At 36.5% G+C, this 26,279-nt stretch overlaps 1 protein-coding gene across 37 annotated transcripts in view; it reads left to right on the top strand.

Moving 5' to 3' along the window:
• The window catches only part of SNAP91 (synaptosome associated protein 91), a 140,834-nt gene that overhangs the window by 70,760 nt on the left and 43,795 nt on the right, over positions 1-26,279 (top strand). For 26 of the 37 annotated variants that reach the window (XR_011497669.1, XR_011497668.1, XR_011497667.1 and 23 more), the window contains exons 10-15: positions 2,076-2,146; positions 8,635-8,662; positions 11,488-11,597; positions 13,728-13,846; positions 25,761-25,775; positions 25,922-26,089. Coding sequence is in view for 34 of the 37 variants with exons in the window: in XM_070496298.1 (XP_070352399.1) it covers positions 2,076-2,146; positions 8,635-8,662; positions 11,488-11,597; positions 13,728-13,846; positions 25,761-25,775; positions 25,922-26,089 (511 nt within the window). In the remaining 3 variants the exon portion in view is untranslated. Of the gene's footprint in view, positions 1-2,075; positions 2,147-8,634; positions 8,663-11,487; positions 11,598-13,727; positions 13,847-14,581; positions 15,901-25,760; positions 25,776-25,921; positions 26,090-26,279 lie in introns of those variants that run through there. The other 11 variants (XM_070496316.1, XM_070496314.1, XM_070496309.1 and 8 more) reach the window with 3 other exon arrangements.

The raw sequence follows: 26,279 nt of genomic DNA, 5'->3' as shown, positions 1-26,279 counted from the left end.
GTTTTGGTCTTTGGAAATTTGAGACAGTTTTCGTTTATTGTCTACTACATGCCAGGATGTGCTCATGCCATAGACACAGTTGAGAAGGTGGCCGACATTCCTGCATTCCTGAACATTACTATCAAAGTAGTTTACTTTAAATTTTCTTCCTTAAATTATTAAGAAACTTTGCAAAAAGGATGAAATTGTAAACTATCCTCCTGGTCTTGGGGTTTATTGTGTGTGTGTGTGTGTGTGTGTGTGCGTGTGCGTTTTAGATAACTAAGAAACTTTATAGGAGAAAATACTACCTCTTTTTTTGTTATTCCATATTTTTCCCTATTTTGTGACTGTAAGTAGCATTTGTCTTTTTAAAAACAGGTTTAGCACAGAATCACATTTCCTTTACATCGCAGTTAACATTTAGAGGACCCACATCTCCTAAGTGGAGAGAGGTTCTATGGCTGGATATGTTTTGTCCTTACTGTGATCCCAGTGAAAAAATTGGAAATAGGAAAAGTTTAAAGTTATATGGCCAGGCTGCCTAGGTTCCATCACTAGTATTATTATAATAATAATTATTATTATGACAATTTTGAAGTTATTAGGTGTGAATTCACCTAAAAATTGTAAAGCCATTCCTATTTTCTTCCCTTTAGGGTTACAGTGTACATTCTATTTATTAAATGAGAACGTCTTTATAATTTACTGTTTGTTCTATAGAGCACAACTTCCTTTATCTCTTACAAATTCATTTTTTAAAATCTAGAGGCATACTCCTAGAGGTAGTTCACTGGAAGTTTTTGAATGAGTCCAATTTCACCTGAGTTATATTTTAAAATTTTAATTTTTATAACTTTCTAAATTATTTTTTTCTACTCTATAGTCTATAACTTACTAGATAATGCTCATAGGGCTGTCCCTTTGTACCCTATGTTCACTACTTTGATCAAGTTAATATTTTTGTTCACTTAGTAATTTATATTTATAAATTTAGATGTTTGGTTCACTTAGTAATTTACATTTATGATAACTACATAATTACATATATAATAATCACATAATTGTTGACAGTTTATGAGTCTATTAGTGAAATGAAAATGAATATTAAATATCCTGAGCTTCTAACATTAAAAGTTCTTAATAAGAATTTTAATTTGTCGTTATAGGTGCAGTGTAAAATATACAGTTGTATGAATTAAATGTGTTTATAAGCGTAGTATATTTCGTTCATGAAATCCTATTCTTTGAATGCCTATGCTGCTGTTAAGATCTAGTTTAGGTTAAAATTATTTGAGAAAGATGAAATTAAATATGGTTGAGGAATAAATGGGGTGGAATATATGTATGAACCTATTATTTCTCTTTCTAATATACAGTAAAATGCCATCACTTTATGTTGCCTAAAATGTTGTTATACAAACATTTAGATACTTTTTAATAAAAGAGTTGAAATATATTAAATCTGCCAATACATAGTAGTCTATTATAACATTATTATATTTGCTAAAGTTACTTTATTATATATATAAATTAAACAGCTCAATAATAAGAAAATCTTAATTTTTGTTGACTATTAAAGTTGTATTCTTTCCCTACAACTATCACTTACCCTCCCTTTTTTTTTTAATATAGTAGCAGTTTTCCCTAATATTTCAGTCAAATGTGGATAAGTGAGATTTTACTGTATTTTCAAACTTTTGTAAGTTTGTATGTGGGCACTTATATTTCTGGCTTGTATACAAATACTTATTCTTTTTCACTGTGGTCATATGGAAACATATGGTGAACTTGATTTAATTGAGTTTACTGCATATAAGTAATATCTTAGAAGTCTATCCAATGTGAGTTCTACACTGAAACCATGCTGTAATGCTGTTTGTTATGCAATGGAGTTAAGTATATGTAAGATGGGCCTGCCTGAGAGTTTATGAAATTTCAATAACCAAATACCAAAATAACCTGGAATGAAATTATCTCACTTATGTGTTGGGGTCCACCCACAGACCTCCACCATGCAAACTTACAGCAATGTTCCAGTGTAGTTACTTTGAAAGAAAGCGATGCAGACATTCATTTTTACTTTCTTATTGTAGGCTCCCAGCAGTCTTATGGAGACCCTTGAACAGCATCTAAATACATTAGAAGGAAAGAAACCCGGAAACAAGTACGCATTAGTTATATATTTTAAATAAGATGAAAAATGCTAGAATCCTTCTTTATACAAATGAGATTTATCGCGGTACAACTTATACTATTATAATTTTAGGATATGCTTTATTGTAATTCTTCTGGGTTCCCTCAAAAGCCCCATCCTTCCCATTAATTTACGACAGTGTGACCCCACATACAGGCAATCTGTCTGCAGGCAAATTAGTAGGTTGTACCTCTGTTGACTGAACTTGCTGATTTATATATTTGCCCTTGGAAAGGATTCATAATACACAGAAGAAGAGTTACTCATGTTTAAAAATTAAGGCTGTTTTCATTGGGCATGAGTAAAAACGAGCACAATTTCATCAGCAGCCTTGAACATTCTGTTATGTTGCCAACCACACTGTGAAAAAAGTAAAGTCCTCAAGTATAGTTTTCTAGACTCCAGACTCTCCCCACTTGAACTATTCAGCATGGCATGCTGCTGCCATTTTACTCAGGGGTCTTTTTATACAGAGAATAGCAATCAAGCAGCAGTAAATGCGGTTTTCCTGGATTTTCATACCTTTATTTGGGGGCGCTTACATTTTTGACTGTTTTTCCTCATCGCATGTAAAAGATGTCCAGGTTCCATTTCTTTTCTCCTCTCCAGCAGGTGTCAAACTTGTCTATTCACAAGAGCTTTCCCATCTTTGTTCCTTGCTCAGTCTGTAATTCTGTTGGTCGTAGGTGCTACCCTCCTCGTCTCTGTAAACCTTACACATCCTGGGAGGGCCATCTCAGGAAGCCTTCCTTACTCCATCACTGCCCTGTGTTGTGGCTTTTTTTTAGTCGCATATGTGGTTTAAGTAGATTTTCTGATTCTAAAGGTCAGGGACTATTTTATGCTTCATTATCTCCACCTAAACACTTAATGTTGCTTTCTCTGCAGAGTCAACTTGAAATCTATCTTTGTTGATGATCCCAGCTTTATGTTTATTCCATTTATTTAGATTGACAGCAGAAAGTTAGCAGAGACAACCTATGAACTCATCGTTGCAGGGCTCTAGGCTGATGATGGATTTTACCTACGATACAGCTATCAAAATGCAACTCCTGTCTGCTTTCTTCTCTCTGGACATTCTCCCAGAATCTAGACCATGTCTTGATGTTCCTTTTTTGCTCGTTTCATTAGCTAAGTGTTGTTTCTGTCACCTTTTCCAAGTTAGTATAAAAATTACTGCATGTTTTATGTTTTCGTTGATAACAGTGTAGGAACCTCTCAGGCAGTTATAACAGAGCTGTTTGGAATTATGGATGGCAGGACCTCTCAGGGGCTCTACCAAGGTTGTTGCCACAGTCTAGTGTCCATCCTCACTTCAGTGGGGCCGTGGATGGTCAGACTTTTGTGGATAGATTGATGTCAACTAAAAAGATATGACAGTGCATTAAGTCACAATAGAAGATGCCCGCTTCCGGTTATGTTGGGGCCACTGTGTATTAGGATATCTGGGAAGCCAAGTGAGTTGCCTAGTCTTTAAGAAAAAGGAGGCAGGAAGCCTGAGACATATCCCTGCTCCTGTGGCAGAAGGACCTTTTTAGCTATGGAAATATGCATTTCCCCAAGAGTTAGAGCCTCTGTCTTGGGCAGTGAAAGTCAACTTCTTTGCACTCTTTCCCCCACAAGGTCACCCACCCCTGCACAAATCCATGCGCTCCCTTTGTTACATCTGCCAGTGCTGCCGTCACCGGAGAGGCTGCCTTCTGGAGTGGATTCCATTAGCCCTAACATCAGATCTCAGTTCGCCCCCTTGTGGCTGCTGCAAACTATTTTTGAAACATGTAGTTAATATTTCTAAGAGTAGTGAAATAAAAACTTGATGATCTTCTGTTTTGAATTACCTTTTGCTCAACATAGTTTTTCTCTCTCCTTTAAAATAATTTTATGCTTGTCAGATTTCTTTTCTGAATTGGCTGAGACCACATATGAACTTGTCTTTTACTTATTCCCTATTTTTAAAATAAATGAATATAGTAGTTAACTATTTTCTTCTTTGTATGTTTGTGCTTACCTGGGAACTTAAGTGAAGGGTGAGTACTATATTGAGTGACTTTTTTGCATTTGGTTATTGCTGAAAATGCAAAAAACACTCTTAAGATTCCACATTTGGTATTTTGGAACATTTAAAACTGATTTCTGTCAATTTTGCACATCTATGTTTTTTCATTATACTTTTTTTATTTGTCTCCCAAGGTGACTGGCATAAATAGTTTTACTTTATTTTGGTCTTATTCGATCAAGACTAGCAATCTCTCAAAGATTTTTTCATTTGTTTAGTAAACAAAAGATTTTCCCATGACATATGGCAAAAGTGCCAAAAGGCAACATTATGAAGAAAATTAATTGCTTGAAGTTGTTTTCTTTGTCTTCTAGTAGCAGTATAAAACTATTCTAACTTCTAAGTTAAGTAAATGTGTAAAATCAAGCATTTTCAAATGTCTACCATAAAAAATATGTGCGCCCTTTATATTTAGTGCCTTATATCCACTGAGATTCATTTTTGAAAATTTATGCAATACTCTGTGAGATGCCTTTGTCTATTGTGTCCTTCTACGATTCCATAGAACCAAAGAGAGAAATTGATTTCATATTACATGTGTGTTTACTAAGTATTGAGGGTGCAGGAAACCCAAGATAAGTCTATTGTAATGAAAATTATTTGGAAGACATAGATAGGTTTCTTGCATCTGTGTTTTGTTTTTTTTGTTTTTCTGGCCAGCGTTTATAATTAGAAGTATGTAGGGATTATTGTTGTGAATAAGAACTAACAAAATTTCGTCTTTAATAGCTTGCTGTTAACATCTTGGAAGTAAACCTTGTTATTTGCTATGTTCATCATAAAAACTCATGGGTTTATTTGTAGCAGTTTAAAGAATTTAGGGTAGATTACTACATGGGTCATTCATTCTCTTTTAAAATTATATCTGTGCTTTATTTTTCCCAACACGATTCACTGTGTACTAGATATCTCTAGCTGAAATTATTAAAATCAGTATTGGTCTTTAATAAATGTTATCATCTATATATAAAAGATTGTAGCATTTTCTTTTATAAAGGGCAAATGACCAGTGGTAGCATAGAAATCAAGCGAGCAACAGATAAAAAGAAGCAAGTTATGTGATGTGTAAGAGAGGAACAAATGTCCTGGACTCCTCTGTGTTTCTGTCAGGACAGGCTGGAATGTGAAACAAGGCCAGGCTCTGGGCATCAGACAGACTTGGACTGGAGTCTTAAATCTACCATTAAAGAATAATAAGACCTTGACAAGTTATTTATTTCTCTGATCCTCAGAGCCCTCAGATTGATTGATTGATTGATTGATTGATTGGTTTTTGAGGAAGATTAGCCCTGAACTCACATCTGCCACCAATCCTCCTCTTTTTGCTGAGGAAGACTGGCCCTGAGCTAACACTCGTGCCCAAGTTCCCCTACTTTATATGTGGGACACCTATCACAGCATGGCTTGATAAGCAGTGCCATGTCCGCACCCAGGATCCGAAACAGTGAACCCTGGGCCACCGAAGCTGAACATGGGAACTTAACCGCTGTGCCACCGGGCTGGTCCCATGAGCCCTCAGATTTTAATCAGTGATTAATGATGCTTTTTAAAGCTACGGCCCCAGTGAGAGCACCTCTGATTCTCACCTTTTCAGTGAAATCATAGCGAGGGCTGAATCTGGTCCCTGGAAACATGGATCACACATCCTGACAGTTCAATTTCACACAAAGTAATTTTTAAGACTTTTGGTTAATTTATTTTTTATACAAAGAGTATGTGAATGCATTCTCATTTTAAAATTAAAATAGTACAGCAATATATTTCAGTGCCTACAGAAGGCCAGGTGCTAGATAGAGTGCTGGGCATGTAAAGCAATGGGAGGGGTTCCCTTCCTTCAGATTTAGCATCTAGTGGAGAAGACAGACAATTAAACAGACAAGATGCAATGTGGTCAGTGGGGTGAGAGCTGGAGAGAAATGGGAGGAGGTTTTCATTTGTTTGCTGAATCCATGGGGTTACCACGGTGTCGTTTAGTAGTAGTGTCCAGGCAGGAGCTTGGCAAAGCAGTTCTTGTGCCAGTTTTGATATTTTGTACCTAGATTTGAGCGTGATATTCTTTAATAGCTGGTAGAGCAATTCTGTTATTTTTACTGTATCTTTATTTTTGCTACAGAGTCTAGTCTATGTTAGAAATTTTTATATATTAGTTTGCAGATATATTTCAAAAATATATTGCTTATCCTCAGTACTCTTCTGTGTTAATATTTCTCATTGTGTTAGTACCACTAAGAATTGGTTCTTGAAAATCACTTGAGAGATAAACAAGTTAATTTCAATTAATTCATTCTTAGAAAGCGACCATATTAAATGGGTTTTATGTTTTCTTTGCAAAGTTGAGGCTATTATTTTCTTAGGTTTTTATTTAGACTCAACTCCCTTGTCCTCATATGTAAAGAGAAGAAATAGTGGGAGTGGAGAAATTATTAGCCAAAAACTAATTAGAGAATTTTCAACCTTACACTGGACAGATTCTCAGGTTCTTAAGTAACTTTCCGTGGACACAGAGAACACAGTGATCCATTCGATGCACAGACCCTTTGACGAGCAGTACAGATCAACATACGTCCTTTTCCTCATAGGACATCTTACTCTAGAGATAACATTTAGCCAAACTACACGTAACCAAGTTGAGTGTGACTTAGGCTTCCATTTTCATTACATAGCAGAAATCTCTGTGTGTCCTTGCTTTACGTTACATTCGTTTTCAGTAGAAACGGAACTTAAATAGGAAATGGCAGGCGTGTATTTACAAATGAAGTTGAGCATAAAAGGTATTCATCTGGCATATAACACTGCTAAAGTTCTTTTGCTACACGCAATACAACAAAAATTCATGATATTGTACAAGATTCCAGTTACTAAACCTCTGCTAATTTTGTTTCCCTGCTGCTACGTTTGACACTTTCTCTGCAGATGAGTAGGAAGCCACCCATGCCATCCCAGAAGACCCTGACAGTAGGCTTCTTACCGAAACGTATTTTTGTCTTCATTTCATTTTATTACTGATTCATTTTCCACCAACTCAGTAAAATATAAGCTGTTTCGGCCCTTATTTCTGAAACCCTTAGCTAGAAATGATGTCCAGTAGTCAGTGCTACCAGAAATCTAAATAAAAAAAAATTTACTCCTTCCTAATTGTCCCTCACTCCCTTAGAACCAAGCCTGGAGCTTCCTGTTGTTTTTCAAGCTCTCACTGTTAATGGGAATATTTTTCCTAGTTTTCATTACAGCCATGAAAAAAACAGACAAACTTCAGGAGTATACGTGTGAACGTTGGGAAACATTTCAGGCACCGTGCTCCTAGGGTCTTATTTTTTTTTTCTAGGGTTCCTTTTTTCTATCACAGTTGTGATTAAATGAATCACAGTGTACTTTAAAGATTTTATTTATTTTTTATTTTTCCTTCTTCTCCCGAAAGCCCTCCAGTACATAGTTGTATATTTTAGTTGTGGGTCCTTCTAGTTGTGACATGTGGCATGCCACCTCAGTATGGCTTGACCAGCGGTGCTAGGTCTGCGCCCAGGATCCAAACTGGTGAGACCCTGGGCCGCCGAAGCAGAGATCACGAACTTAACCACTCAGCCACAGGACCAGCCTCTTGTACTTTAACCTTAATGAGTTTTCTAACTTTTTAAAATAATAAACCAAAGGGTTTTTAAAAAATTCTATAAAGCATTATTTTTCCTAAGTCTTGGCAAAACTTTTAAAGTTCCAGTTTGGACACTTTATTTTTGATGGACACAGGCAATAATGATCAACTCAAAGAATTGAGTTTTTGGAGATACAGAAAAAATTTCAAATTTAAGAATTTGTAGTACTAGAAATTAAGTGGATGGAAAACATTGGAAGAGCATGTCATAGTTGAGTAAAAGATAAAAATGTTTTTAAAAAATAGTTTATCCATTACTAAAAAAGTCTGTTGGTGGTCTAGTGGTTAAGATTCAGCATTCTCACTGCCCAGCTCGGGTTTGTTCTTGTCAGGGAACCACACCACCCATCCACTGGTTGTCAGACTGTGGTGGCTGTGTGTTGCTGTGATGGTGAAAGCTCTGCCACCACTGTTTCAGACACCAGCAGGTTTCAGCAGACCTTCCATAGTAAGACAGACTAGGGGCAGGGAACTGACCACCCACTTGCAAAAAACTGTCCATGAAAGCCCCATGAATAGCAGCGGAGCATTGTCTGATAGAGCACTGGAAGGTGAGAGGATGATGCAAAAAGACCGGGCAGGGTTGCACTCTGCTGTGCACGGGGTCACTAGGAGTTGGAATTGACTCCAGGGCACTAACAAAGAACATCTATATATTAACTAGTTAATACTTGACCAAGTGATATCAAACTTAAGTGCTTCTATAAACGTGTTTATGTATATTCAGTTTTAATTTTCTTGGTTCCCTTTTAGATCTGGTGCTCCCTCTCCATTAAGTAAGGTAAGATGGTTTTTTATTTTGTTTTGACTCTTTTAACAGTTTTTGAGTATACAGTTCATTGGCATTAAGTACATTCACATTGTTGTGCAACCATCACTATCATCAATTTCCAGAACTTTTTCGTCTTCCAAAACTAAAATTCTGTACCCTTTAAACACTAACTTCCCCCGCTCTCAGCCCCTGGCAACCACCACTCTGCTTTCATCTCTATGAGTTTGACTGCTCTAGGTACTGCAAATAAATGGCACCACCCAGTGTCTGTCCTTTTGTGATTGGCTTATTTTACTTAGCACAGAATCTTCAAAGTTCATCCGTGTTGTAGCAGATGTCACAATTTCCTTCCTTTTTCTGTCTGAATAATATTCCATTGTATGTATACCACAGTTTGTTCATCCATCTGTCCATCCCTCAATGGTCACTTGGGCCGTTTCCAACTTTTGCCTATTGTGAATAATGCTGCTGTGAACATGGGGGTGCAAATATCTGTTCAAGTCCCTGCTTTTAATTCTTTCCAGTACATATTCCAGAAGTGCAAGTTCTGGATCATATGGTAATTTTATTTTTAAGTTTTTGAGGATGGGAAGGTAAGTTTTTCTGTATTCTCCTTTAGTTTCTCAGTCCAGTATAGTATAGCAGTGTCTACTTAGTCCTCTATTTGAACTAAATTTTTAAGTAGGAGAAATTTTCATACATTTATATTACAACTGAAAACAAATATGTCAGTGTAATGTTTGACTAGTTACAGAGCACTTTCACATCCTCTGAATCATGGCTTTGTGAGAGAAATAAGGCACGTAATATTGTGGGTGTTTTAATGGTAGAGAAATCAGTCGTAGTTGGGTGTCTTTCCACGGGCAAGCCTTTTAGACGGTCTACTATAATAATTTAATAACTCCTCCTCCCTATCTCTCTTTTAGCATGTTGAAGGACAGGATTAGGGTTGTCAGTGACGAGAGTATTTACTTCTATATGTCTGTAGTTCACATTTGCCGTTGTATTTTTCAGGCGAAACTCTACTAAACATGCTCTTTCCTCTTTGACAAATTTCCGTTATAATTGCAGTTATTACAGACAGGAAGGATTTCCTCAGGACGGCGTTGGTGGTTCCCAGAGGCCCTATACTGTGCCACCACCTGGCTGGCTGCCTTTGATTCCCTCAGGGAGCTCGAACAAACAGTCAAATCAAACAAACAAACAAACAAACAGCTCCCTGGTAATTTTGATACAAAGCCAGGTTTAAAATCATTATGTCTGAGTGAAAAATTCCAACATATGACTGCTGAGTAGAGTGTGGTAAAATTAAGGGCTCCTTTGGGATGGTCTGTTTCTACTTTTTGGCCAAATTGAATTTTATTGACTTTCTCTTTTTATAACAACAGGATTATTTTGGTTCTGTTTTCCTAGCTCTCTCATCATTTCAGAGCTTATTGTTACAAGGCAGTTTTTAATGGGTCTTTGAAGACGTTCGTTTCTGCATTTATGTTAGCAGATTCATTGCTGTCATTAAGTTCTCAGTGGTGTTTCATAAGCATTACTTTCTAAGCGTATTTACATGTATTGGTTTAAAAAAAAACTGATTTCTTCTAGAGGAGTTTTCAGTGTCCACAATGGATGACATGCAAATTAATTTTTGTTAGTCTTTTCTATTCCCTTGATAATCTTTCACGTTCCATTTGGAAAATTTGAATTTTTCTGAAGGGGGAAGCTTGAGTTGACATTTTCTGAGCAGCAGTATCCATACTGCGCATGTGCTTGTCTTTCTTGAAGTGCTGCGTGCTTGGCACTGGTATATCTATTGAATTTTGACGTCTTGATTAGTTGTATTCTTGGACAAATAGATAACAGACAAATACTGTTTATGTCTGGAAACTCCTGTCCATTTCTTATCTCGTCAGTCCTTTTTCTTAAGTTATTCTTTTTACGACTTACTTTAGGGTTAGGCTGTTTGAAATCGGATGTCCAGTTACAGCAGTATCTGATGGCCTTGCCTGGTCTTGGTCTTTGTGTATTTTGCTTGCTGTTATATCTCATTTCCACTTACAGAACTACTGGCGTACTGTTTTGAGATGTTGCATTAATCTTTCTCTTGTGAATACTTGGGGAATTAAATATACCAAATAAAAGAAAGTAGAATTAGAATAGTTACTAAACAAAAATTTTAATTTTTAATTTTTTAATATATTAACGGTTAAGCCCTCTTCTTAAAAAATAAACCAGTCCAAGTTAATAAATGTTAGGCTTTAGTTCATGTTTTTGGTTTTCTCTCTGTCATATTAGTGATGGGATAAAGTTCTGATATCCTCAAGCTGTCGGTGGCTTGAATCTTCTTTGTGAATTATTCTCTGCCATCTGCAAACTACTTTGTAAATTAGATTTCTTGATTTAAAGCTATCTGAGATGACCTCACATGAAGTCCATTTAGGATGCATTGGAAAAAGAATGGCCTTGGTTTTATGGCAGTTATTACAATTGATAATTTAAAAAATTTTGGGCAGCTAGTGAGATCTTTCCTGCTAATTTTATATTCAGAAAATACGTTTAGCTTTGATTTTAAGTACAAGAACAGAAGTCATTACAATATTAGGCCATATTTTTATCATAATTTCATATAAATTACATTTAACTTTTAAAATTTGAGAGATGTCTCGTCCAATATTGATTATATATTACAATCTCTATTTCAAATTTTCTTGAGTTTTTTTCTCCCATGAGGAATTACCAGAAAATTGCTGTGAATGCTGTGGGTCTGCAGAGTGGGAGTCCTGTTGCTCTGTGTGGTGTAGATTCATATTTGACTGGAATATGTTGTGCGTCTTCGCTTTCAGTCTTCTCCAGCCACAACCGTTACGTCTCCGAATTCTACACCAGCTAAAACTATTGACACATCCCCACCAGTTGATTTATTTGCAACTGCATCTGCGGCTGTCCCAGTCAGGTTAGTTTATAAGTATGCACTGAACTGTTTATGAATATTTTGATGAAGTTTGTGTTTTATTTTTATGTGCTGAACACAAATGATTTTGGGACATGAAATCTAGTCCTAACGTGTGATATTTGGGTTATTTTTGTGTACATAAGTTCAGTTTTTTTGTACCTCATGCAGTTACTTAGGCTGCCCCTATCAAAGCATCAGAAAGAGCTAAGCTCTGGAGATCACCCTGTAGCTCACACCGCTGGGAAAGGAAGTACAAGAACGATGCACATACTTAAGGTTCTTCTGAACTTGGCTGATAGGGAAAATGTTTTCCAAAAGTAGATGTTCTGGTGGGAAATTTAAAGGATGTCTTAAAGTACTTTTTAAAAGAGACAGACTTGCAGTTGTAGGCCAGTTAGCTGGTAATGAGCAACTCATCTGAGGAACTCAAACTCTAGTGGTAGGAAGAGACCGTCCGAGTGTTCCTGAGCAGCTTTTACAGCACCTACAGTCAGAACACAAGTGAGAAAGTGGGTGACCAGGCATGCGGCAAAATCTCAGGGCTGCCCACAACGAAGCCCCAACTCACAGGGCTTCCTCACAGAGTAATTTTACGTCAACTCTTCAGTTGGTTCTTTTCCCTTGAGAGGATTCTGGTCTCACTTTGTAGTATCTGTGACTCTGATTATAAATGCCCTATATTTGGAGACTTGAATTTTGAACTGAGCAATAAATCCAACTAATAAACCCATGTTAACTATGTATGTTACCCTCTACTTGGTTAGTTTTGCTTTTTATGATAGCAGAGTTGGTAAAACCAAGTCCTTTCTGCCTCTATACTAAGAGAAATTGCTTCTAATAAAAGCTTCGATTCAGGTCTTAATAGTAAATATGTTTCCCTATGCTGGCACTTAGACTAGTTGTGTTTATGAAATGGACATCAAAACTTGGCAAGTTTCAGAGATTTTGAAACTTTTTTTTTAAAGCAGCAAATTTTTTTCCTCAAAAGAGTGTTACCTCAAAATCTAATATGTAAAAAAGATAAAGATGGAACTGCTGTTTACCAGATGGCATGGGGAACTTTGGGACCCTCATGGCTTAGTACCTGTCTGGTAACCTTTAGGCCGGTGCTCTTGAAGCCTGAATGTACATGGGAAGCATCTGGGGTCATGTTAAAGTGAAGATCCTGATGTAGCAGATATAAGGTATGCCTGAGATTTTGCATTTCTAACACGGTCCCAGGATGCTACCTGTTTGGGGACCACACTTTGAATAGTAAAGCTCTAGGATCCTCCTTGGAGCTTCGAGAGATGGAAGAGCTTTGAAAAGCACAGCCGCAACTGAAGAAGAATAAAAAATAGAGAAGTATTTGTAGGTGAGGCCTCTTACTGGCAAAGTTGATGTCTTGCAGTTTAATTTAGAGAAAAGGTACATTAGCGACTATTCATTTTAATATTCTTTGGTTTACAAATTAATTCTTTTCAAGACAAGAACTTTTTTCCATACTAAAATTTTTTAAAAATAGAGAAAAGGAGAAAATTATCAATAATCATCCTACCCTAATACCTTTAACATTTGGAGTATGTTTCCTTTTGTCACTGTCCTCATAACCATCATATCAAATGCTACCCAGTGGACATAACATGTTCAGGAAAATTCCCCCTTACGTTGAGGCATTTAGGTTTTCCCTTTTCATTTCTGCTCTACGATTTGTTGAGTGACCCATTGCTTGAAGTATGATGTAACTTTGTTATTGTCTATAGAGCAAGAGTTGGCAAACTATGGCCATGGGTCAAATCTAGCCTGCTGTCTGTTTTTGTAAATAAAGTTTTATTGGAACAAAGGCACATTCATTTGTTTACATGTCATTTATGTCTTATTTCATGCTACAATGACAGAGTTGAGTATTGATAGAAACCGTCTAGCCCGCAAACCTAAAATACTTAGCATCTGAACCTTTTATAAAAGTAGTTTGCGAACTCTTGGTATAGAAGAATGTGTGCTATACAGCTGTATTTTCCAAAATATTGTTCTCTTATTAGATTTAAAATATCCAAAGTCTTTGATATTTTCTGTGTAAGTCTTTATTTAAAATCATCTTTACATTATAAAATTTCAAGATCTGATCTTAAAATCCTATTTTACTTTCAGCGCTTCTAAACCATCCAGTGATCTGCTGGACCTCCAGCCAGACTTTTCCTCGGCAGGGGCGGCAGCAGCCGCGGCACCAGCACCAGCACCACCTTCCGGAGGAGCCACTGCGTGGGGAGGTGAGTGAGACCCACGGCCAGCCATCTCACCGTGTAGTTGTTTTTATTTGGACTCTGATTGTTATACTAATCTTCTCATCATCCAAAGTGCTGCTAGAAACATGGAGAGAAAATGCTAAGAATGGCATCTACTGGTTGAAATATATATCGAGGGAGAGACAGAGACAGATAGAGTACCTATAATACAGTTAAAATAGTCAAGTAATCATACAATTTTTATATTTAAAGTTGGAACAAAGGCAGTATTTTTCTTTGCTATTCTAAAATTCTGACTCTTTTTATTTAATTTAATTTATTTTATTTTAGTACCTGTTCTCTAGAGATTCAGGCCTTAGAGGATTGGGTGTTCCCGTGAATTTATGAGATTACATAAAGGCAGCATTCCTAATTTGGTTTGTTCAGGTGTAGCTTCCTTCATGAATTCCTTTAGACCTGAATTGCTTTTATTTGTATTGTGTTTGACTTCATAAAGTTGGAATCTGGGATAGATCCTTGTTTGTGCCAGAAAAGACTCCTACCAAACTGATTGAGAGAAATCATACCTAAGTATTTGATTCCCATTTTATTCATGGATCTTGGGAAAAATTAAACTTTTATAAGTATTTGATTAAAAAGCATATTTAAAACTAATGTAAAAATTAAGTTAATTACTCCGTAATTCTCAAAGCTGCACAGAGTTGATTTTAAATCCCTTGCCCTAATCCATTAAACTTTCAAAATAAAATTTTTTTAAAGTTTAAAAATGACTCATACAACTACAAAAAGAACACAGAGGAAGTGACATAAGCAAGATGGTGGAAGAGAAGCTACCCCATCCTATCTCCCCACAGCAACAATAGTTTGGCAGCCATCCACAGACAAAAATGCCTTTGTGGGAACTCTGGGATCCAGGTAAGAGTTTGCGAAACTCCAATGGAGCCCAAGCCCAAGGTGGGTTGTTTTGAGAAGCCAGACCCACACCTACTAATAAAACTCACCAACCTTGGTCCTGGCTACAGACCTGGAGATATCACCATCCTCTGTAGACTCAGCCTCACCTCTGGTCCCATTGGCTTTGGTCCGGCCACCACTGTGCTGTGCCGAGGGACCTGGGAGGAGCCATACATGGCGTGCCCGTGCCTCAGGTGACAGGCCTGCTGACCTTGGTCTTAGCTCTGGACCCTGAAGCAGCCTGTGAACCAGCTCCAGCCTCTCTCAGTCATGGTCCAGGAGCAGTCCTGTGTGCCTAGGGATCCAGCAGGAGACACACCTGTACATGCCCCCGAGGCAGGCCCAGTGACCTTAGTCCAACCTCAGATCCTGAAGCAGTCCTGTGACTCAGCTCCAGCTACTCCCAGCCTCAGTCAGGGAAATGTCCTGCCTACTCAGAGACCTGATGGGAAACACACCCATCTGTGCCCCCAGAGGCAGGCCTGCAGGCCTTGGTCCTGACTTCAGACCTTCAAACATCCCTGTGACTCAGTTACAGCCGCACTCAGCTGCAGTCCAGAGCTAGTCTTGCCCATCAAGGGACCCAACAGGGGCAATGCCCTTCCACCCCTGGAAATAAGCAAGTCATCTGTAGACCCAACTGCAGAGCCAGAAGTGGACCCTTGCCCCACCTCCAGTCCTGCTGACCAAGGTCCTGAAGGCAGTTCTGTCCACCCAGGAACCAGGCAGAATCCATACCCAAGCCCCTGGTAACAGGCCCACCAAACATAGACACCATGGCAGACCCAGAAGCAGCCAAATGACCCAGCCTCAACCCCACTCAACTATGATCCCAGAAGAAATATCATCAGCCCAGGGACCTGGGGAGAAGGTCTTTACCTGTCAAAACCAGTCTTTGGAGACTAGAAGAGGTGTTTAAATCTCCTTCAAATGCACTGACACGACACAGTGCTACATGAATCACAAAGAATTAGGCAAACAAACCTGACGTCACCAAAGGAAACTAATACAGATCTACTAATTGACCCCAAAGAAGTGGAGATCTATGAATTGCCTGACAAAGAATTCAAAATAATCATCTTAAAGAAGCTCAGTGAGGTGCAAGAGAACACAGATAGACAACTAAACAAAATCAAGAAAACAATACATGAACAAAATGAGAAGGTTAAGAAAGAAATAGAAACCATTAAAAATAACTAAACAGAAACCCTGGAGATACGAAACACAATGACTCAACTGGAAAACTCAGTAGAGCCAAAAATGTATAATGGGGAAAGGATGGTCTCTTCAATATATGGTGTTGGGAAAACTGGACAGCCACATGCAAAAGGATGAAACTATACCACTGTTTTGCACTATACACAAAAAATTAACTCAATATGAATTACAATTTGCATGTAAGAGATGAAACTAACATTTGTAGAAGAAAACATAGGCTGTAAGCTCCTTGCTGTTGATCTTAGAGATTTTTTTTTGGATCTAACTCCAAAGGCAAGGGAAACAAAATAAAAAATAAACAAATGGGACTATATCAAACTGAAAAGCTTTCTGTACAGCAAAGGATACCATGAACAAAATGAAAAGGCAACCTGCTGAATGAAAGAAGATATTTGCAAATCATATATCAAAGAAGGGGTTAATATCCAAATTATATAAAGAACTCATTCAACTTAACACAAAAACAAACAACTCAGTTAATAAATGAACAGAGGATCTGAATAGATATTTTCCCAAAGAAGACATACAGATGCCCAACAGGCACATGCAAAGATGTTCACCATCACTAATTATCAGGGAAATGAAAATCAAAACCACAATGAGATATCACCTTACACCTGTCAAAATGACTCTTATCAAAAAGACAAGAAATAGCAAGTGTTGGAGAGTATGTGGACAGAAGAGAACCCTTGTACATTGTTGGTGGGAATGAAAATTAGTGCAGCCACTATGGAAAACAGTATGGATATTCTTCAAGAAATTAAAAGTGAAACTACAATATGATCCAGTTATTCCACTTCTGGGTATTTTTCCTAAGCACATGAAAACACCAATGCAAAAAAAAATAGGTGCCCCTATGTTTATTGCAACGTTATTTACAATAGCCAAGATATGGAAACAATCTAAGTGTCATCTGTCAATGAATGGATAAAGAAGATGTGGTGTGTATATATGCACAGACACACACACACACACACACACACAAACACACACACAGTGGAATACTATGCAGCCATAAAAAAGAGGAACCAGGGCCAGCCCTGTGGCATAGTGGTTAAGTTTGTGTGCTCTGCTTTGGTGGCCTGGGAGTCACAGCTTCAGATCCTGGGCACAGACATGCACACTGTTCATTGTGCCATGCTGTGGTGGGCATCCCACATACAAAATAGAGGAGGATTGGCACAGATGTTGGCTTAGGGCCAATCTTCCTCACCACCCCCCCCCCCAAAAAAGGGAAATCTTGCCACTTGTGATAGCATGGATGGACCTAGTGGGTATTATGCTAAATGAAATGAGTCAGAGAAAGGTATATGTAGTATGATTTCACTTATGTGTCAAATCTAAAAACAAAACAAATGAACAAACAAAACAAAAACAAACTCAGAGATACAGAGAACAGAGTGGTGGTTACCAGAGGGGAAGGTGGTCAATTGTATGTTGGCAGATGGTGACCAGACTGTGGTAGTGATCACTTTGTAGTGTATGCAAATAGTGAATTATAATGTTGTACACCTGAAACTTATATAATGTTGTATACCAATTTGGCCTCAATAAAGAAAAAAACTCAGTAAAGAGCTTCAACAGCAGACTTGATCAGACAGAATAAGGAATCAGCAAACTCAAAGACAGATTATTAGAACGTAACCAGTTAGAGGAACAAAGAAGAAAGAGTGAAGAAAGCATAAGGGACCTACAGGATGCCATCAAATGAATATATATATGCATTATGGGAGTCTCAGAAGGAGAAGAAAGAGAGAAAGGGACAGAAAGCTTATTTAAAGAAATAATGGCTGAAGATGTCCCAAATCCTGGGAGGGATTTGGGCATTTAGATTCGTGAAGTTCAAAAGTCTCAAAGCAAGATCAACCCAAAGAAGATTACCCCACAACACAGTATAATCAAATTGTCAAATGTCAGAGAGAGAGAAAATTGTGAGAACAGTAAGAAAAAAGCAACTCATCACATACAAGAGAACTCTGATAAGGCTTATCAGCAGATTTCTCAGCAGAAACCTTGCAGGACAGGAGGGATTAGGATGATATATTCAGAATGCTGGAAGAAAAACTACTGCCAACCATGAGTACTATATGCAGCAAAGCTGTCCTTCGGAAATGGAGAGAGAAAGATATTCCACAACAAATGAAAGCTGAGGGAATTCATCACCACTAGACTTGCTTTACAAGAAACGCTAATGGGAGTTCTTCAAATTAAAACAAAAGGATGCTAAGTAACAACATAAAAACAGATGAAAGTATAAAACTCACTGGTAAAGGTAAATATATACTCAAATTCAGAATACTTTAAGACTGTAATGATGGTAGGTAAATCACTTTTAACTCTGAGATAAAAGTTAAAATAGAAAATTAAAATAACTAAAGCTATAATAATTTTTTAACATATACACAATGTAGAGATATAGTGTGACATCAAAGCATAAAATGTTGCAGCAGGGAGAAAAAGTAAAAGTGTAGAGTTTTTGTATGTGCTTGAAGTTAAGTTGTCATCAGCTTGAAATAGACTGTTATTAGATGTTTTATGTAAGCCCCATGGTAAACATGAAGGAAAAAACCTCTAATACATATTCGAAAGATACAAAGGAATCAAAGCACATCACTAAGGAAATCAACAAGTCACAAAGGAAAACAGCAAGGGAGGAAGAAAAGAACAAAGGAACTACAAAACAGTCAGAAAAAAGTAAAATGGCAATAATAAGTCCTTACGTGTGAATAATTACTTTAAATGTAAACAGATTAAATTCTCCTACCAAAAGACACAGAGTGGTCTGATGGATGTTAGAAAAAAAACTTCAGCCGTGATGGCGTAGTGGGTAAAGTTCGGCACACTCTGCTTTGAGGGCCTGGGTTTGGTTCCTGGACACAGAACCACACCACTGGTCTGTCCATAGCCATATGGTGGCAGCAGCTCACGTAGAAGAGCTTGAAGGACGTACGGCTAGAATATACAACTATGTATTGTGGCTTTGGAGAGGGGGAAAAGAGAGGAAATTTGGCTACAGATGTTAGCTCAGGACGAATCTTTCCCAGCAAAAAAAAAAACCAAGACGCTACAATATGCTGCCTACAAGAGATGCACTTTAACTTTAAGGAGACACATGGTACAAAGTGAAGAGATGGAAAAAGATATTCCATTCAAATAGTAACCAAAAGAGAGCAGGAGTTGCTATGCTTGTACCTGACAAAATAGATTTCAGTCAAAATCTATCACAAGAGACAAAGAAGGTCACTATATAATGATAAAAAGATCAGTTCATCAAGAAGTTATAGCAATTGTAAATATATACACACCAAACATCAGAGCACCTCAATATGTAAAGAAAAATTAACAGAATTGAGGAGAGAAATAGCTATACAATGATAGTAGAGGATTTCAGTATGCCATTTTCAACAATGAATAGATCATCCAGACAGAAAATCAATAAAGAAACAGTGGATTTGAATAACACTTTACCCCAAGTGGACCTAACAGACATAATACAGAACATTCCATCCAAGACAGAGTATACTTTCTTCTCAAGCACACATGGAACATTGTCCAGAATGGATCATATGTTAGGACATGAAACAAATGTTAACAAATTAAAGAAAATTGAAATCATATCAAGTATCTTTTCTGACCTCTGTGGTATGAAAGTAGAAATCAGTAACAGAAGGAAAATTGGGAAATTTGTAAATATGTGGAGATTAAACAACATACTTCTAGCCAACCAATGAGTCAAAGAAGTAATCAGAAAGTGTCTTGAGACAAACGAAAATGGAAACACAACATACCAAAACCTACAGGATGCCACAAAATCAGTTCTGAGAGGAAAGTTTATAGCAATAAATGCCTACATTGAGAAAAGGAAAAATCTCAAATAAACAACCTAGCTTTACAGAGAAGGGAACTAGAAACAGAACAAACTTAGCCCAAAGTTAACAGAAGGAAGAAAATTAAAGATTAGAGCAGAAATAAATGAAGTAGAGAGAAGACTTAAAAATAAAATTATAAACGAAAGGGGAAGCATTACAATTCATACCATAGAAATACAAAGAATCATAGGAGACTACTGTGAACAATTATATGCCATCCAATTGGATAACCTAGAAGAAATGGATAAATTCCTAGAAACATATGGCTGACTAAAACAGAATCATGAAGAAATAGAAAATCTGAACAGACTCATAATGAGTAAGGAGACTGAAGCAGTAATCAGAAACCTCCTAATAAAGAAAAACCCATGACCAGATAGCTTCACAGGTGAATATTACCAAGCATTTGAACAAAGATTAATGCCAGTCCTTCACAAACTCTTCCAAAAATTTGAAAAGGAGGGAATACCTCCAAACTCATTTTTTGAGGCTCGTATTACCCTCACACCAAAGCCAGATAAGCCACTACAAGAAAAGAAAAGTACAGGCCAGTATTCCTTATGAACATAGCTACAGAAGTCCTCAAGAAAATGTTAGCAGACTGAATTCAGCAGCATCTTAAAAGGTCATACAGCATAATCAAGTCGAATTTATCTCTGGAATACAAGGATAATTCAGCATACACAAATCAATAAACACGGTTGACCACATTAACAGAATGAAAGATAAATATTATGTGATCATCTCAATAGATGCAGAAAAAGGATTTAATAAAATTCAACATCCTTTCACGATAAAAACTCTGTTTGATTGTGGTAATCATTTCACAATGTATGTGTGTATCAAATCATCACACTGCACATCCTAAATAGGATACAGTTTTTATTTGTCACTTATACCTCAATAAAACTGGAGGGGAAAGAAACAACACAGGTAAAAGATATTAACTTGCTGATGAGGAAACCAGGAAGATGATACAGCTAGTTCAAAGAGCATTTTGAGGAACTACTAGGTATTTATAGATATTTCAAGAGGAATGTTAGAATAAGGTGGCTAGATTATATACAAAACTGGTTACTGTCCAATAAGGCAATAAAATTCGTGTCTTGAGGTTATCTTTTTTCCAGGCATAGTTTTATTTGCATCACTAGCAGACAAAATCTCTAACCTAATATACTATCTCACAATCAGAATCCTTAATTAACAGTTAAATTGCAAAGTTAAATGAAGTTACATATTCTGGGTGCAGACCCACACACTGCTCATCAAGCCATACTGTGGCGGCGTCCCACATACAAAATAGAGGAAGATGGGCACAGATGTTAGCTCAGGGACAATCTTCCTCACGTACACACACAAAAAAATACATTTCCCTAGATAACTAAATAATCCTTTGGTGGGCTTGGTAAACAGCGTGTCAGTATGACATCAGAATACATGCAGTATAATCTCTTGGTTTCATTTCCAAGTTTTTGAGGGAACAAAATAAACAAAAGATAACCAGTTCTGAAATAAAGTTTCTAACTATAAATATGAGCATTCTAGATGTTGTTGCTTTTCCACTTTAAATATTTAAACCTTCTCCTATGTTGAAATGTTCAGCTCCTAAGCTTACAGCTATCAGTTTTTTAAATAAAATTGTTCTTTCAACTTCATTTAACTCTCAATTGATAAGGGATTTCAATTGGTAAGGGAAAACAATGCTGAAGTTTGATAAGGTCATTCTTCTGGTTCTCATGTTTTCCTTCTGAGCTTCACCTTTTAAAATGTTTAATTATTTCAATTTACTAATAATTTATTTTCATTACTGCAGTGTCTTATACAATGTATTGTTTCTTTCTTTAAGAAAGCTCCCAGTCCATCTGCTTAAATCAGATTTTCTCCATCGTAAAATTTATATAAATGACTTTTATAGAACTCTTGTAATTTAAAATTTAGAGTAATTATAAATTTGTGGGGTTATACAAAAAGTTTTTTCAGTTTTATGTGAATGTGTTAACTCTATTTCTCTCAACTATTTAAATTAATATGTATTTCACACTTCCTAGATTTTAGAACTTATCAAACATTCAGGGATTTGGTTAGCACTTCAGTGAGTAAACAGTCAGACTACAAACTGTCTCCTTTTGCCTTATCCTCTGGCATGAAATTGAAGAGAAATTTTTTTTTTCACTTTTGGCACCAAAAGAATGGTAAATAAAAAGAAAAACCCAGGTGGAATCTTTTTAAATTGCAGTGTAACATTTTTATTCATCTCCAAGCACTTTTTGCTAAGACATGTAATTTTGTAAGAACTAAGTTATAATAACCAATTTTATTAGAATACATTTCAGTCTTGTAAATAAGTAACTGTTGACGACTAAAACATTGAGTATCAGTGGATTGAGAAGAAAGCAGAATAGCGTGGTTTCAGCCAGCGCTGTCGAACGTGGACATGCAGTCAGCTGCGGAGAAAAATACTAATAAACTAACTCTCTAATTCCTAAGCAAAATAGTAAAAATTATAACCATTAAGAAATTGAAGTAAACAAGTATAATATGAAATTGAGAAACAATAGTTACCTTCAGTTTGCATTTATCCTGTAGATACCCAGTGGTGGCTTAAGATGATGCTAAATTGTAACAAACGTGTTTTGGCTCATTTGACTAAGCAAAAAAAATAAAATCGCTTTCTTGATCTTATTTGAATAATATCAGACCACTTCTATTATTGAGTCATATTTAAATTTTGTATAACAGGACAGTAAAATACAAACTCTAAAACTCTTTAGACCTATTTGGATGTTCTTATCTGACCATATGATAGTAAGAGGATTTCATTTTCCAGCAACTATGGCCGCTTCAGGTGTTTATGAATTTCTCTTGGGGGATATAGATACTGATAAATATTGCCATTTTGGGGGACATGTTGTAAATTATAGAATTTTTTTTGCCCGTTGGTGTAAAGCAACCAAATTTCAGCAAAATCCTATTTTAGTAAAATTAATTTAAATAATACGTATAAGATTTGGCATCCTGCAGGCTGATAATGAACATGTTTGACAGAAGGAATACAGAGCGTTTTTAAATCCCTGCCTTTGGCCCCATAATAGGGAGAGTGGGGTTTTTTTCATAACAAATTCATCTCTCAGCAACAAACAAGCAAATGTGTGTTGTATTTCTGTATATCTTAGAAGTGGGAAAACAATTTCTTACTATAAATACTTGAAGTGAAATTTCTACTTTTTGAGAAAAATAGAATTACTGATAGAGAATAATGTTATAGAACATATAGAATAATTAATAATTTCTTAGAAGTAATAGACCTAATAGAAATTAATCACCAATACACTTTTGAAAGCTCATCAATATTTGTGATCATATGACTTTAATAGTTTCCATGTGGAAGATTAGCTACAGTACAAGCAGATTTTGTGCCTCATATTCCCATTTGTTAAATCAATCTGGAGGACATATCTATAGGCTGTTTTGTACATATGCAGGTGCACACACTCATACACACATACACACACTCACACACACTCTGAAAGATTTATAGATGCTTTGAAATTCACAGTCTTATAATAAAAATTATAGTTTGACTTAAATGTTAGATATTCCTATTATTAGCTGTCATTATAGGCATTTTATATGTTCCTGGTATGAGTGAGACTTAAATAAATTAACATATTTAATCTTCATAGTATTCTAAAAAGTTTAGCTTTATCTCTCTGCAGAAAATAGATTTCCTTGTTAATTTATTTGTAGTTCCATTTCCTCAGTGAATATTTTCTAGCAACTTCTGTCATGCAGAGAAAACTCTCTGATTATGTACTACTTGCAAATGAATTGAACTCTGCTGCTGTAGTTTTTTTTAATATAGATTAATCCTTTATGAAAAGTGGCAGTTTTGAGAATATTTAATAACTGTTCCCATCATCCTAAAATAGGGACTTTCTTTTATAGTAGAGAAAAAATTTTGCATAAAACAAGGAATAAGTAACATAAATTATATTTCATCTAGAAAATTAAGATTTTGGATACTAAAACCTGTGGTTTCCAGGAGTGAAAAAAGCTTTTCAACATCAATCACCCACCAGTGTGCTTAATCATCATACAGTTCCCTGGGAAATTTTACTTTCCATCTTCCATCATATCATTCTAAGAAGTCTCATCACCTTCCAGCTGGACAAAACATTAGTCAAAAGCAAGGAACTAATATTTTAATTTCCTGTACTTCTTTTTTCAATCTTTTTATTTCTCTTTCCTTCTAGTGTACATAAATAGTCTTCTCCTTTGTCACTTACCAAATGTCTGAAATAAATTGCCTGTTCCCCATCATAGACAATAGCAGGTCTGGAAACTGTTAGATCACGTGGCTGTTAGCTCTTCTGCAAAGTCGCGTGGCAGCTTGAAATAGCCATTAATAAGGATGGGGCTAGGAAAAGTCCCTCCCATGCCAGAGGAGAGAAACCAGGTCTGTATGGCTTCTGGTGACCCACTTTGTTTCTAATTAATATTTTTAGGAAGTGCGGCTATGAGTAACAGTTGTATTGGGCCAGGTACTGTTGGTTTGGGGAATTATTTGAAGGACCTTCCATTTCTTAGGATTTTGGTCTTGGCCACCTAACAACAGAAAATATCTTCAAGTCAACAGAGGTCCTTTTCGGCCTGCTATTCATTAGGCATATGTTCTAAAATTTTAAAACTGTTTCTAATGCCAAGTACTCTGTATGCTATAATTTTCTAATGTTGTTAGAAATATGTAAAATTTGGTTAGGAAGAGTCTTGATTATCTTAGTGTATCTGTACTTTATGTAATATTTATTGGGTTTGCAAATTGCATAATTAAATGAATGTGATTATTTTTTATGTCAAATTTCTATTAGTTTTTTAAATGTCTTTTAGAACTTTTGGTTTACTGAGTTCTCGTATTGTTTTAAGGCTCTGGGAAAAAAAAAAAAAAGCTCCATAATGGGTTATGATAGAATTTCTTCACGATTGAAATAAATTTGCAGTAACATTCATGAATTCAAATAAGAGCCGTGAGGTGTATCACATGACTGAGAATAGAAGAATGCCATTGGACACTCTAAATGTTTAACCTCAAGTCACAGTATAGTTAAGAATAACCCCTCCTAGCCTTTTTATTTAGGATGCCATCTGTAATCTCATTGTTGAACACTAAGAAAGTGTGAACCTTCCAACAGAATGCTGACCTCAGAAGGCTGAAAAATTTTCATGCTACATAATCTCTCACATTCGTCTTACAAATAATCCTCATGTGTTGTGACATAATGTTTATAAATGTAAAGATTATATATTCAGTTGAAAAACATCTGATAATGGGAAAGTTATGAAGAAGAAAATGGTTTCGGTGGGGCTTTTTTCTAACTCCTGAACTTGCATGCAGTTCTTTGACTATTCCTGGTATATTCTACAGTCAAACTACAGCTGTTATAAAGCCTCTGCTTACTTTCTGGTGTTCCGGACTGCAGTGACACATCAAATAGAGAGGATAAATAAAGTTCAGTTAACTACAGTTTCAGAATTGACATTTATAGTGTAGTGAAATCAAAGCAGGTGAAATAGGAAACCTGGTGAGAAATAAGTTGAGTTTGTCAAAATCGTTTAGACCTGACTTAAGGTAAGTGTCTTGACCTCCCTTGCTCTCTGTTTCCCCATCTGTGAAATTAGAAACTTGGTCTAGAGGATTCCTAAGGTCCCTTCCAGCTCAATAGTTCCACGATAATAATAGGTAATACATTTATTTTTTGTAATTACAAATGATCCAGAAAGGTACCTAAAGCTAGAATTTCTTCAGCTAGTGCCTTACCCTGCTTGGACATTGGTGTGGTTGAATGTTTCAGCTTTCTCTCTTATTTCTTCATATGCTGACACATAATGGACATCGATAGACCTTTTGGGAGAGGGTGAGTAAAGCTTTATTTTAAACTTCTGTGTTGAGAGACTTCCATATCTTAATAACTGTCCTCGTTTTGATCATGTGGAGCCTGGGATATCTTTGTCCTTTCTTTTTCTTCTCTTCCATTTGTTCTCCCTCTCTGTTGCGACATAGATTCTTTGGCTGCACTCTCCTCTGTTCCCTCTGAAGCTCAGATCTCAGACCCATTTGCACCAGAACCTTCCCCTCCTACCACAGCTGCAGAAATTGCAACTGCTTCCGCTTCTGCCTCCACCACCACAACTGTCACTGCTGTCACTGCTGAAGTGGATCTCTTTGGAGGTCAGTCAGTCACGTCACTGTTCCTTAATTTTCCTTCCAGGATTGCTGAAATTACTTTAGAGTTAAGGTGTTTAAAAATCCTTACACTCCATAACAGCGTGTCAGAGTGTTTAAGGACTTTTTAAATGTTTATTTTCATATATTTATCTTTGCTAAATTTATCAACTTTATCTTGATTTTAGTGGTTTTC

Source organism: Equus asinus, chromosome 24 (genome assembly GCF_041296235.1).
Source record: "Equus asinus isolate D_3611 breed Donkey chromosome 24, EquAss-T2T_v2, whole genome shotgun sequence".
In the NCBI taxonomy this organism is placed as follows: Eukaryota; Metazoa; Chordata; class Mammalia; order Perissodactyla; family Equidae; genus Equus; species Equus asinus.
Note: the sequence above shows the minus strand (reverse complement) of the source record. Positions and strands in the feature narration are given on the sequence as shown.